Source organism: Grus americana, chromosome 2 (assembly GCF_028858705.1).
Source record: "Grus americana isolate bGruAme1 chromosome 2, bGruAme1.mat, whole genome shotgun sequence".
Classification (NCBI taxonomy): Eukaryota; Metazoa; Chordata; class Aves; order Gruiformes; family Gruidae; genus Grus; species Grus americana.
In genome coordinates this window covers 168,386,408-168,398,717 of record NC_072853.1, presented here as the reverse complement: position 1 = coordinate 168,398,717, position 12,310 = coordinate 168,386,408, and the positions used below count along the sequence as shown (strand labels likewise).

The window sequence follows — 12,310 nt, the reverse complement described above, 5'->3', positions numbered from 1 at the left end:
TCTGCTTAAATAACTGAAGCATGATAGTGGCTGCAGCACTGCTAGTGCCTTTAGCCATGGAAGAGCAAGAGCGTGCACTAAGGAGTTTGAGTAGGTTAAGGGACAGTGAGGAAAATACTTCTACTGTGCAACTATGAGAGCAGGTGTGAGAGCGCCTGCAGCCAACCCCTCTTGCTTTGGTTAGCTATGTCATTCCTTCTCTTACCGAAGCACTGACCGGCGTGAACCGCTGAGGATGCGTGTGCAGCACTGTGTATATGACAAAGGAAATTTTTTGGTGCTTACCAAAATAACTTGGATTTTCTGCTTTCAGGCAACCCTCTCCACTTGCACTTTGAAACCTTATTAAGAGAGGACGGACTGCAGAGGCTGCTGAGCCGTGAACTCAAGACTCTGAAGATGTCCCATTTTGGACAGAAACAAGATCCGACTAACAGCGCGTTCCCAAAGCTACGCTCTTCGCTCCTGCTTGCCTCCCGTAAGTTTAGCAAAATGGGACTTTGAGAGGAAGTTAAATTAAATGCGGGCTTTTAACCAGTCAAGGTAGAGTGGAGAAAGTAGCTCGCTTTCTTCCAGTGGAAGCTAATTGTAACTCTGTTCTATAGTAATGGCGAAGTGACTGACTCCAGCATCTTGCAAACTACAGCAGTTCTGACCCCTTGGAGGGACACAGAAATTCTAGCCTTGGCCAAGTCATTAAAACCAATACATCTTGCCATTCTCTGTGTTTCTTTCAAGGGAACAAGCAACCCAAAACGAAGCTTTTATGAACCTGTGTTTGAAATGAGAGTAGATAATTTTTTTGCCTGGCAAAATTCTGGTGGTTTTTTTTCTGCTGTGATAGCAATTGCTGTTCGGTTGTGTGCTGCTCTTACTGTTTTGGAGGGCCTAACTTTTTTCATCAGCCCACCAGAGTTGATGATTTTTTAAATAGGTTACAGTAGTTAAGTGATAGAAGACTTTAGCCAGTTTCAAGATGGGAAGAGGGAAACCCAGCTAAGACACATCCTAGTTTTTAAATGAACTAGGGCTGGTGTTCTGTTTGGCTTTCTTTAAAAGGCACATTTTTATGCCAGATCATTTTTTGAAAGTAACATAACGTGCAGGCTGTGAGCTGGCCATATTTTTGACATTCTTATGGGATACTGTTGCTGCATGTGGAATACTTTTTATGTTCTGTGGTTGCTGATGCAAATTCTCATGAACAAACCAGATAGTATTAAAAAAACCAAAAACCAAAACAAACTAGAACAAGCAAACAAAAAACCAAACCAACTTCTATGCCAAAAGTACATCAGCAGCCTCAGGCTGCATGTTTGGCCCTAACAATTTGAGCTACAACTTGATGTAATGATGTTGAATCAGTCTGAGCTGAGGTTACTGAGTGTTGAATGGGGATGGATGTTGTTTTTGAAGAGAAGTGTGCAGCAGAGGTCATCCTTCCAATAATCAGCTCAGGGAGTAATGAAGGTAGAACAAGCAGGTGGTTAGAATCCCAGAATCGTTTTGGTTGGAAAAGACCCTTGAGATCACGGAGTCCAACCGTTACCCCAGCACTGCCCAGCCCACCACTAACCCACGTCCCCAAGCACCACATCTACACGGCTCTGAAATCCCTCCAGGGACGGGGACTCCACCACTGCCCTGGGCAGCCTGGCCCAGGGCTTGACAGCCCTTTGGGGGAAGAAAGGTTTCCTGATCTCCAGTCTAAACCTCCCCTGGCACAACTTGAGGCCGTTTCCTCTCGTCCTATCGCTTCTTCCTTGGGAGAAGAGACCGACCCCCACCTGGCTACACCCTCCTTTCAGGGAGCTGTAGAGAGCCATCAGGTCTCCCCTCAGCCTCCTCTTCTCCAGGCTAAACCACCCCAGTTCCCTCAGCCGCTCCTCATCAGACTCGTGCTCCAGACCCTTCACCACTTGGTTGCCCTTCTCTGGACACGCTCCAGCACCTCAATGTCCTTCTTGGAGCGAGGGGCCCAAAACTGAACCCAGCACTCGAGGTGCGGCCTCACCAGTGCCGAGTACAGGGGGACGGTCACTGCCCTGGTCCTGCTGGCCACGCTATTGCTGACACAAGCCAGGATGCTGTTGGCCCCCTTGGCCACCTGGGCACGCTGCTGGCTCACGTTCAGCCGGCTGTCGACCAACACCCCCAGGTCCTTTTCCGCCAGGCAGCTTTCCAGCCACTCTGCCCCACGCCTGTAGCGTTGCCTGGGCTTGGTGTGACCCAAGGGCAGGGCCCGGCACTGAGCCTCGTTGAACCTCACGCAGTTGGTTAGCGTGGAATAAATGTGAGGAACGTACTCGCAGATGATTGAATAATGGGTTGTTACAGGTTCTATCAACTGGTCAGCAGCCATTTGACTTGTAACTGATTTATCTTTCTATACTTCCTTCCTTTTTTCAAATATCTAGCCACAAGAGTACACAAAACCTATTATTATTTATGGGCAGCATGTATGGGTGTGTGTAGACACCTACCATGAAGAGTATGTTCTAATGGATAATGCAGTAATGCAGGGTGATTTTCATGTATTTTTAACTCTAAGAGCATCACAGAACTAGATTTTTCAGGAAGGATTTGACTAGTGGAGTAATTTGGCACAGTAGGTTTGGAAGATTGCTCCACTTGTAATACTCAGCATGGAATAAGCCAGTCACAAATGGGAGAAAGAATAAAAAGTTAACTGATGTAGAAAAAGCATATCAAGCTGAGGCTATGTGGGACTTCAGAGAGAAGAGTACATCTTAAAATCCGTGTGGTTTGTCGTCGGAGTGATCATTAGAAATGGGATCAGCCTGACCAGTTCAACAGTGAAGGAAGCTGAGTGGCTGCATTTTGGACTGAGAAGTGTGGTTCTCGGTGGCTGTAACCTCTACTGCAATCCCACTTTATTTTGGAAACACCCACCAAAAGGAACATTTTTGAGCTAGCATCCCCAGTGCTGCAGAGCACTGACACCTCACTTGGGGCTTCTGTTCCACGTTTATTCTCTGATGCTGCTGTCCCGCTCTGTTCCCAGGGCAGGCTTGGTCACCCTACGGGGGTAGCAACACCACCAACCAGTCCCGAGTCAATCTGGCTTCACCTTGGTTTTCCATTCATGATTTCTTAACAGGTTCATTGTTTGAAGGGAGAAGGCAGCCTGAAGGACCGTCCAGTCACAGCTTTCCTGTTTGCAGTCCTTGGGCACATAAATATGGTTCTCTGCACCTGCTGTCCTTGTGCCCTAAGCCTCCTCCAGCCCCTTCTGCCAGCCAAGTCCCCTTCACTGGCAGCTCCGCAATGGTGAGTTGAAACAAAAGCTGTGGCAAATGAATCTGAAAAGAGGTAGCCTTGGAAAGGAGTTGGGGAATACCCCTCTTACCCAGCAGTGCAGGGCGCTACGCACCCGATGGGAATTCAGATGAGTGGTTACTGCTAACGGAGGGCTGGGAGATGCATTTGGATGTTGGTGTGAAGCCGTAACAGCTACTTGGTTCTTCTCTTTCCTCAGGCAGTGTGTGGCTGGCTAGGTGCCTGCTGCACTGCTTCCCTGGCCAGACTGGCCGGTTCCAAATTTAGTACTGACAATATTCTACTGATTCCCTTTTTTTTTTTATAAGCAACTAGCTGTATACATCTAATGTTACAGCTTTATTTGGCTACAAATGAATAGTAGAGAATTAATTGCTATGGACTTCCCCATATGAAGCAGGAACATCAGCCAAGAGATGATCTTTAACATTTTCTTGTTTTTCTAGAAGTAGCGGAGGATTAAAAAACACATCCTGCAACAACCAACCGCTTATCTAGGAAGGCACCAAGTAACTCCTGGCTCTCCAAGTATGTTGAGCAAAGGAGACCTTGAAGGATGAGGGCTCAGGCTTGCCATCCTTCCCAGTGCTCTCTTCCTCTCTTTGATAGCTAATTGTTAGATTTTTAAGGATGCTTCTGAGTAGTGCTGTGTCTATTAAGGTTTTTAAATGAAATTACATCAGTAATAAACCATAGCTAACCTTGTGGCCACCAAGAACTTCAATTTGTGGTTGGTTGGCCTCTCTACCTAGAAACAAAAGGATGTTTGTGTGAGAAAGGAACAAAAGAACTGTGGCATCTTGCATATCTTATGGCTTGTAACTAAAGGGGACGCTTCCAGATTGCAGGTCTGATCTCCAGCTCCGCAGGGAACCGCAGTACATGGAACTCCTTATAAACAGATCAAAATGATTTCAAAACTATTTAGGGGTCTTCTCATCCCACTGTTCCTAGGACATTGTTCCAGAGCCTCGGTCCTCAGTTTGGAAATACTCTGACTTCCAGTCCAAATGCTGTGATGTTTGATTTGTCTCCACCTCAGGACGGCGGTGTTCTTCCGTGGGTTACTTGTTTTACTTTTTCCTTCTCAGCCCTTATTTTGCAAGGTGAAACAAGTACAGCTCCTTTAGTCTGCCGAAATGACAGGTTTTTATTTCTTGAATCATCATCATAGCCTTTTCCTTTGCCTATTTGAATTTTTTTTTTTTGCTACACGGATGACCTAAAAATATCCAAAGTTATAGGTGAAATCCCACCCTCCGAGGTAGGTAAGTATTATCCTGCTTCATATAGGAATAACTCGAACCATAGGGGTTGTATGTTGTGACCAAAATATTGCTTAGCACCAGTGACGGGAAAGAGCCCACTGCGCTTGCTGTTCCGGAGAAGTTCCATTCCGTGGTGTATTTAAATGTGCTTTTGCGCTAATATTGACTTTCTGCATGGGTTTTTCTCTTCATTCTGTGTTTCGGCAGTCCTCAAAAAGGAGAAAAGCAGAACGTTCCTACGACATAGACAACATTGTGATCCCGATGTCGATGGCAGCCACCGCTCGAGTGGAGAAGCCCGAGTACAAAGAGGTGGTAGTACCGAGGTACCTACAGAGCAGGCCTTCGCAAGCCTCTCCCCTGTGGCTGCAGGAGGAGTGGCTCTAGCTGGGCAGAATGAGCCATGCCTCTTAACAAAATGACATAAGAAAATTATTCCTAATGGATTTAAAAAAAAGTATTTCATTAAAAAAAGTGGTTACTACTGTTTGGATTTAAATGTTAGTACCAAATGGTTTTCCTTGAAGTGATCTCTAGCTTGTGTTGCCCCTTGCAGCTGGAGGATAGTGGAGCTTGAGGAACTGCCACCTTTCAATCAAGCGGACTCTGAGGTAAGAAAACAGTTTTGATGATTTGTCTCAAATGTCTGTAGCCACTCTGAGAACGTGCAGATGGCGCGTTAGGAGCTCTAGTGTCGGTCTTTACCAGTTATTAAATTCAGCCAGCTCTGTAAGCAAAGTCGCTGTACGAAGCGCTGTTCAGTTCTGGTTGCAGTTGCATCTGAAGCTGGTGAGAGGCCAGCAGAGATGAGGCTTGCGGTGGTGCGTCAGCTGCAGGCAGAACAAACCCTTCCATTGTGCACGGTTTCATGCCCCGGCAGCTATTTATGCGGTGCACACAAGAGCCTGCATCTGTCTCCTGACAAACAAGTTCCCAATTCAGTACGTAATGGAAAGTACGAAAATGAGGCGGTGATACGGAATGTGTGTGCTGGTTCCCAGACAGTCTGAATGGGCTGGGTGTTGCTTACCTGAATCTTTAGAACAGTAGGCTTGGCCTGCAGGCCAGACTTTGTGCTCTAAGCATTCAGACAGAACTTTTCTTCCTAGTTGGAGGATACTTCTGATGAGATGTACTCCAGCCATCACTCCAAATATGAAGATCTTGAACGAGCCCGCTGGGATTCCTGGGCAGCAGCTACTTCCCGTAAGCGAGGGAGCAGGTACTGTCCTTGCTAGCAGGCACAGCACGAGGTGCTTTATTCGTTAATTTTAAACTGTACGGAGATCTTGAATCAAGAAGCTCCTTCTAAATAAAGAAATCATTTTGCTCATATAGTTAAAACCAATTAAAACGGGGCCTAATCAGCAGAATAGTAACACAGCATGTCAGTCCTCTTACAAATAAAATTCGTACTAAGCTCAAGCTCTTGTATTGAGAGCTTTGTCTTAACTGTAGTGCTTCGTACTTCTCCCAAACATTTTTCCTCTGGCTTGCTTCATACGTTTGACAGAACTTGTTGCTATGGAGATTGTTTTCAACTCGTTTGCTCTATCTCCTTAACTTGTGACCTGTTGTCTGGACCAAGAACAATGTGTTGTGTGTCCAGAGACACATGTAAAAGTTGAATTCTTCTCCGCCTTGCCTTCAGAGGCACAGTAGTAGGTCTGTGTCTGTTTTTGTTATATTTTGAGAGTTTATGTTTTTGAGATCCCCGCCTCTATTGGAGCGGAAATTGATGTTTTCACAAGCTGTTGAGCAGTAGGGTGGGCAGAGGGACTGATGGGTCATATCGTTTGGAAAAAGGCCAAAATAGTGCAGTCATACCGGGGAAGCATGTTGGTGTTCCTCCAGGTAGCTCCAGCAGTTTTGTCTCTAGTAGTTAGTGTGGTTTTCTGTTGTGCCCTACTTCTTTTCACAAGGGTTTACTCTTAATGCTTAATTGTTCTCTTCGTGCTCGGGATGAGTGAAATGGACAGTGATTGCCCGGGAAGCCATGAGATGCTCTTTGAAGAGATGACAGGAGTGAAAGGGCTGTTTAGTTAAAGCACTAACTGGGCAACATGATCTCATCTCACCATATAGAGGGGATAAAGCTTACATTTTTCATTGTACAGTGACCTTATTTTTTTGGGGGGTTTCTTGTTATACATAGAATCCCAGACTGGTTTGGGTTGGAAGGGACCTCCCAGCCCACCCAGTGCCACCCCCGCCATGGGCAGGGACACCCTCCACTAGCCCAGCTTGCCCAAAGCCCCGTCCAACCTCGCCGTACTACTTCGCTTTATGTCCTCCAACAAAGCAGATGGCCAGTGGGCTGGGCAGCCTCTCCAGTTACTGGGTTTAATTGCCTTAACGAGCTGTATGTGCACTCTTCTACTGGCTTGCACAGCCCTGAGACTTGCAACAGTTTGCGATCCCTCTCTGCCCACAGTAGGACCAGAACGGTGCTGTCTTGCAGTGAAGGTACCAGATCTTCCCTGGAAATGCTTGATGAAGCAATGCAGGTGAGGTTATGCTGTAACAAATGTCAGCTGGCTTCAGCTTGCGTGGTCTTTTCTAAAATGATTTTACTGGTTATATAAAGTAAACTTTCTGAAAGCGGCATGAGCCTTCACACCGCTCAAAAGTTCGTTCAGTTTGTGCGTCTGCTGAGACTTGGGCTGGCTAAAAGGATTCAGAGTGGGATAAGTTATTCTTCTTTGTCATAGTTTAAAAATCTAAACCACTATTGACCCAGAGTTTGAGATCCTAGTAGATGGGACCAAGTCACCTACATGACAGCAAGTAGTTTCAGGCAGTTGCACACATCACGGGAAGTGCTTTGGCAGAAGGAGTTAATGTCGTTAAGGATTAAATTCTGAAACTACCAGAGGAATCTTAGGAAGTCTTACGAGCGCAGTCTTACACTCCATACCAGATCTGTCCTTGGTCTGGGCTCAAGTGCACAGCGCTGGCGTTGGAAGCCTTTTCAGATAGAGACTATGAGAAATAAGGGATGTGAGCGGAGATGGCAAGGCAGTGGTCTCCATACTGACAGAAAGCTGAACTGGTGATCCTGGAAGCGTGGTGAATAGCGCGCAGTGTTCACTGCTCTTAAAGCTTGGCTTTGCTTTAGCACCCAGCAAACTTGGAGCGAGCTTTCTACATTGAATCTGCTGGGCTTTCAGGAGATTGGCATGGACAGGGAGGAGGCGGTACTGTCAAGTTCTTTGGGTGTTTGGTTCAAGGCTTTTAATTTCAGCAACTTCTCCCTTTTCACTTTACAGAATGTACAGCCTTGGGAGCCTCGCACGTTTCCACTTTCTGATTCTTTGCACCAAGGTCTTCTCCAGTGCACCAGTGAAGGTGGCTATGAACAGGCTGACTCTCAACCCCATGTCTCTAGCAATGTCATACCCAGCGTCGCAGGGATGCAATTTTCAGGTACACACCTGCAAACTGACAGCAATAAAAGCACAGAGGAGTTCGTGGTCCAGCACTGCAACCCGGGAAAGCTCGTCAACGACGATACACCCGAGCTGTGGTGTGTATGAAGTCAGCTGCGCGTGCTGTGGTGTCAAAAGCCCATCTGCTGGACTGGTGCACAAGCAGTGTGGTACTGCTGCGTGTCAGACTCCCTTTCGGCAGCACATGAGGAGATTTCCAGCTGAGGAGGGGTTCAGGCCCCTGGTGGAGCTGTGGTGCTGGACCTCCAAGGCACAGTGCTTTTAAAAAGACTGATTTCTGGTTAGGCCTGCAAAACAAGGCTCGGCTGCCTGATCACAAGAAGGTTAGGTGCTGCTCCAGACAGAGCAACGCTGGGTAATGCATAGAGGAAGGGAGATTTGAGTAAAAGGAATCCCAAGAGTAGAAAGAAAACAGCGTTGTTCAGCCTCGATCTTTACAAAAGTGCCTACCAGGTGGCTGTCAGGTGCTTTGGTGGCTAGAAGCAGGTTTCAGGGTGGTGCTCGCTCACTCCCAGATCACTTTACAAATGCCAAAGAGGTCTGAGGGAGTCTTGTTGTGAATTTGATCTGAACCACAGACCCAGTGAGCAAGAGGGAAGGAGGAAGCTGTGTGTACTCTAAAATGCAGCTTTGAAAAATTACTCTTGTAAGTACATGAAAATCAGGTTCCCCTGGCCCTGCATAATTGGAATTTTGTATCGGTTTCCTCCACAGAAACTGCAGGTCCATCTCCTAACACACAATTGCCTTACAGTATCCTTGCTGTAACAAACCGGGTGTGACTTTCTGTGTCTTTTCTGGATTGCTTCGCTCCTTGGAGTGAAACATTGTCTCAGGGATCTTGGCAATGAGCCACTGAAAAGCCATACAGCTGAGAAAAACGTGTATTCTGGAACAGGCATCTCCGGCTGTTTCCAGATGAGCTGTTTTCAGGGGGTGAGCTTCACACTGGATCAATTTGATAAATGTCCCACCGGAATGTATGAAAACTAACACTGCTGTTAAGAATAACTCAAATCTGTACTAAGGTGACCAGGAACTGTGTTCCAGCTTGCCTAAAACTCCTCACTTTATTATCTTGAGTAAAAGATGTTTCTTTTCTACATTCTAGAGCAAAAAAAAAAAATAAAGTTCTTATTAGCAGTTAACCATGGAATACACTCACTCTGCCTTTTGGAACGGTCTCTGAAGTTTAGATTTCTGGATGTGTGGTTGTTTTCCAGAGATACAGAGAGCGACAAGTGTCCCTTCTTGCAGGTACTCATGTCTGGGTTGGAGCGTCCAGGGGCAGGGGGAACGCTTGCAGCCTAGAGTAAGGCCAGGGATGGTTTTCTGTGGGGATTGCGATTTTGATGAAGGAGCTTTTTTGGCTATTTGATAAAGCAGCAGTAAAATGCCCAAACATTGCCTGGTTATCTTCCGTGAAGTAAATTGTGTGATTCAGTGATACCTTCCTGTGCAGGGGAGAGGCTGCCTTTCTCTGGAGGGATCCTGCTCACCGCAGCCTCAAACTGGTAACCGTGGCCTGGCAGCAGGGTGCGACCCACCTGGTTTGTACCAAAACACGTACGGAGGGAGTGGAATTACAGAGAGTTCAACAAAAAGCTGCAGTGGAGCACTACCATGCCCGCGTGCAGGTTTCTGTTACCAGTCATGTGGACCAAGGACTTTGCTCTTCCTTTAGTTGGTTTGAAAAAAAAAAAAATGGGAAAATTGGAGAAGCTGCCAACTTCATCATTCTCTTCTGGAGATGAATATAGGAGCAAATCATGGGAATGTACTCAATTTGTTGTATTTTGTAATTACATACAGAGTTTTTGCCTGTCACTTTTTGATTTTTTTTTTTGTATTTTGAATGGTTGAATTCACAAATAAAACATTGGTAGAGACTTGGTGAAAGCTAAATGTTTTTAAAAGAGGAAATTTGGGGAGAATTGCTTCATAATGACTCATTACATTGAACTAGATGTGATTATGAAAAAATAAGTAAAACTTCTGAATGCAGCCAGCACTGAAGGCTGGGTGCAGATTTGTTAATTATATTTTAAACTGTGATTTTTGCAGCTGTAATGAGCGCTACTGTGTGAGCTGGCTGTACTCCTGTCCCTCTCCTTGGGGCTGCCAGCTGCATCCTGTGGGATTGCCGCAGGGTTGCCTGTTTCTGAGTACCCTTGATGAGATGTCAGTACTACCAGCTCTGCTCAGTCGAGCTCAGGCACTACTCACAGCTTTGTCTTCTCCAAGGCTGCCTCGAGGTTACGTATAAACCCCTCAGCCCTTCCTCATCGGGTGTTTCATCAAGGTGTGCACTGTTCCTAACACCACTGAAGATAATCCAAGTGTTCCACTGCTGTGGAGCTACACAAGGGCTAAAACTGACTGTAGGGTAATTACATATACTCCCTAATCGCATCTCTCCACTGAACTCAAGGTCTCTGTGCAAACTTTGAGCTTCAGCTCACAAATAATCTGCTTGTCGTCTAAGCTTCTCCCCTGGTGACTGCACACTCGACTGTCTCCTAAAGCAGCTTGTCAAATCCCTGTTGCCCCTCAGCTGGTCCTGAAGTGCCAGCCGTCTTCCTCTTTGTGTGCAGTACACAGTCGGTGTACCCTGGTAATGGTACAAGGGGACTCCTAAATTTGGAAGACAGAAAGGACCGATGCTGTGAGGTGCCTAGGTGTAGGACCAGAATAGCATTCCCTGTGTCCTTGACATGTGCTTCTTACACAGCACATCAAATGTCTCCCAGATCCCACTGGATGAAATCTTTTGATTTCGTATTTTTTTCAAGGTTCAGATTGATCAGATTCCATTCTATCTAAGGGACTTAGCCCTAGCACAGAAGACTGTGGTTATAAGGGAGACAGACCAAGATAATCTTCCATGTAACTGAAATATGTTTTCCATAGTCCCTACAATCATGAAAATCAGCATCTGCATTCATTTTCTTCTGGGAGCTTTTACAAAACATTGGGGGGGTGTAGCCTTCACTGAGGTACAGACAACTGCCCCCTCCTATTCCTGCCTCTCCCTTCTTTTTGACATTTCCTCACCAAGATTTCAGGAGGGGCATGACTGCAATTATGACCTCAAGAATTTCTGCTCACAAAGGTATTTCTTCTCCTGTGCAGCAACTTGGGTACATGGAGCTGCATGACCACAAGTTTCTACAGGCTGTGTTAGGAACCTGGCCAACAGCAAGCTGCAGTTCAAGGGGCTCGGGTTAGATTTCCCCATAACCCATCTAAAAAATTGCTCCTGATTGTGGTATTTTCACTTTTGTTTCAGATAATTACCTGGGCAAGAGACTTTTGGAAGAGCTGCCCTTTCTAGCTCGGGTGCAACAGTGAATTAGAACCAAGCTACCTGTGAGCTAGGCGTTCTCCACCTTCTTTTCACGAGCTATCTTGTCATTGTTGGTACTTATGATGAAATTCTTCAAACCTTGAACGTTAAGGCTCCATTTCCCTATCTTCCACTTCTTTTTTGGTTCCACTGGCACCAATACTGTGCCTCTTTCCACAGCAATAAAGTTATTTCCTACACAAGAGGAAATCTAATGCCAAAAAGGTGGCATCAGAAATTTCAGTCTGATAGTGCAAGCAGAGTGCCAGGATGCACTGAACAGAAAAAAAATTGGTTTTTCACCCTACATATCCAACTCCTCTCCACTGGCATAACGTCTGTCAGATTAAAAAGGAGTTATGCATCAGATCTGCAGCCTCCAAAGCTACTGGGAGTAACCTACGTACCTCACCCTGCTCCTGTGTGAAGGCAGCAGAGGCTGATGCACAGAGGAAGAAGCAGAGGTGATGAGAGCTGCAACAGCACTAGAGAGGACACATTTAAACAAAGCTAAGAAAACACTTGAAGTCATCAACGCGCCCCTCGTGCAGCAATAAAGCAGAAAGATTTGAAAAGTCACCACAAGGTCACCTGGCTGTGGATGGATGGGGCTGCTGTCAGGTGAGAGGGTCAGATCTCTCAGGACACCTGAGCAGTCCGCCTCAGCCGGCACCGAGGGCCCCTTCCCGCGCCCGGAGCACACCGGCAGCCCCCCTCAGCCGGTACGGAGGGCACCGAGGGCCCCTTCCCCCGCTCGGAGCACACCGGCAGCCCCCCTCAGCCCGGGTCTCTCGCCTGTGGTGAGGCCGCGCAGACAACCGGCGCGAGGGCGGTGAGGTGACACGCATGCGCCGAGGCTGGGCGGAGGGGGCGTGGTCGGAGGGAGCGCGCGGGGACGCCTCGGCGCCTGCGCAGAAGTCGGACGCCTCTCGCGCAGCGGGCCAAGA

The 12,310-nt window shown here is 46.9% G+C and overlaps 1 protein-coding gene across 5 annotated transcripts in view; it reads left to right on the top strand.

Moving 5' to 3' along the window:
- LOC129203615 (KAT8 regulatory NSL complex subunit 1-like) overlaps window positions 1-9,989 on the top strand; it is a 31,687-nt gene extending 21,698 nt beyond the window's left edge. The window contains exons 7-14 of one of the 5 annotated variants that reach the window (XM_054818374.1): window positions 314-478; window positions 3,122-3,291; window positions 4,776-4,894; window positions 5,125-5,179; window positions 5,678-5,774; window positions 7,003-7,075; window positions 7,838-7,994; window positions 9,480-9,989. In XM_054818374.1, coding sequence (XP_054674349.1) covers window positions 314-478; window positions 3,122-3,291; window positions 4,776-4,894; window positions 5,125-5,179; window positions 5,678-5,774; window positions 7,003-7,075; window positions 7,838-7,994; window positions 9,480-9,701 — 1,058 coding nt within the window. In that variant the 3' untranslated portion in view covers window positions 9,702-9,989. Of the gene's footprint in view, window positions 1-313; window positions 479-3,121; window positions 3,292-4,775; window positions 4,895-5,124; window positions 5,180-5,677; window positions 5,791-7,002; window positions 7,076-7,837; window positions 9,148-9,479 lie in introns of those variants that run through there. The other 4 variants (XM_054818372.1, XM_054818376.1, XM_054818375.1 and 1 more) reach the window with 4 other exon arrangements.
- Window positions 9,990-12,310: the final 2,321 nt, after the last annotated feature.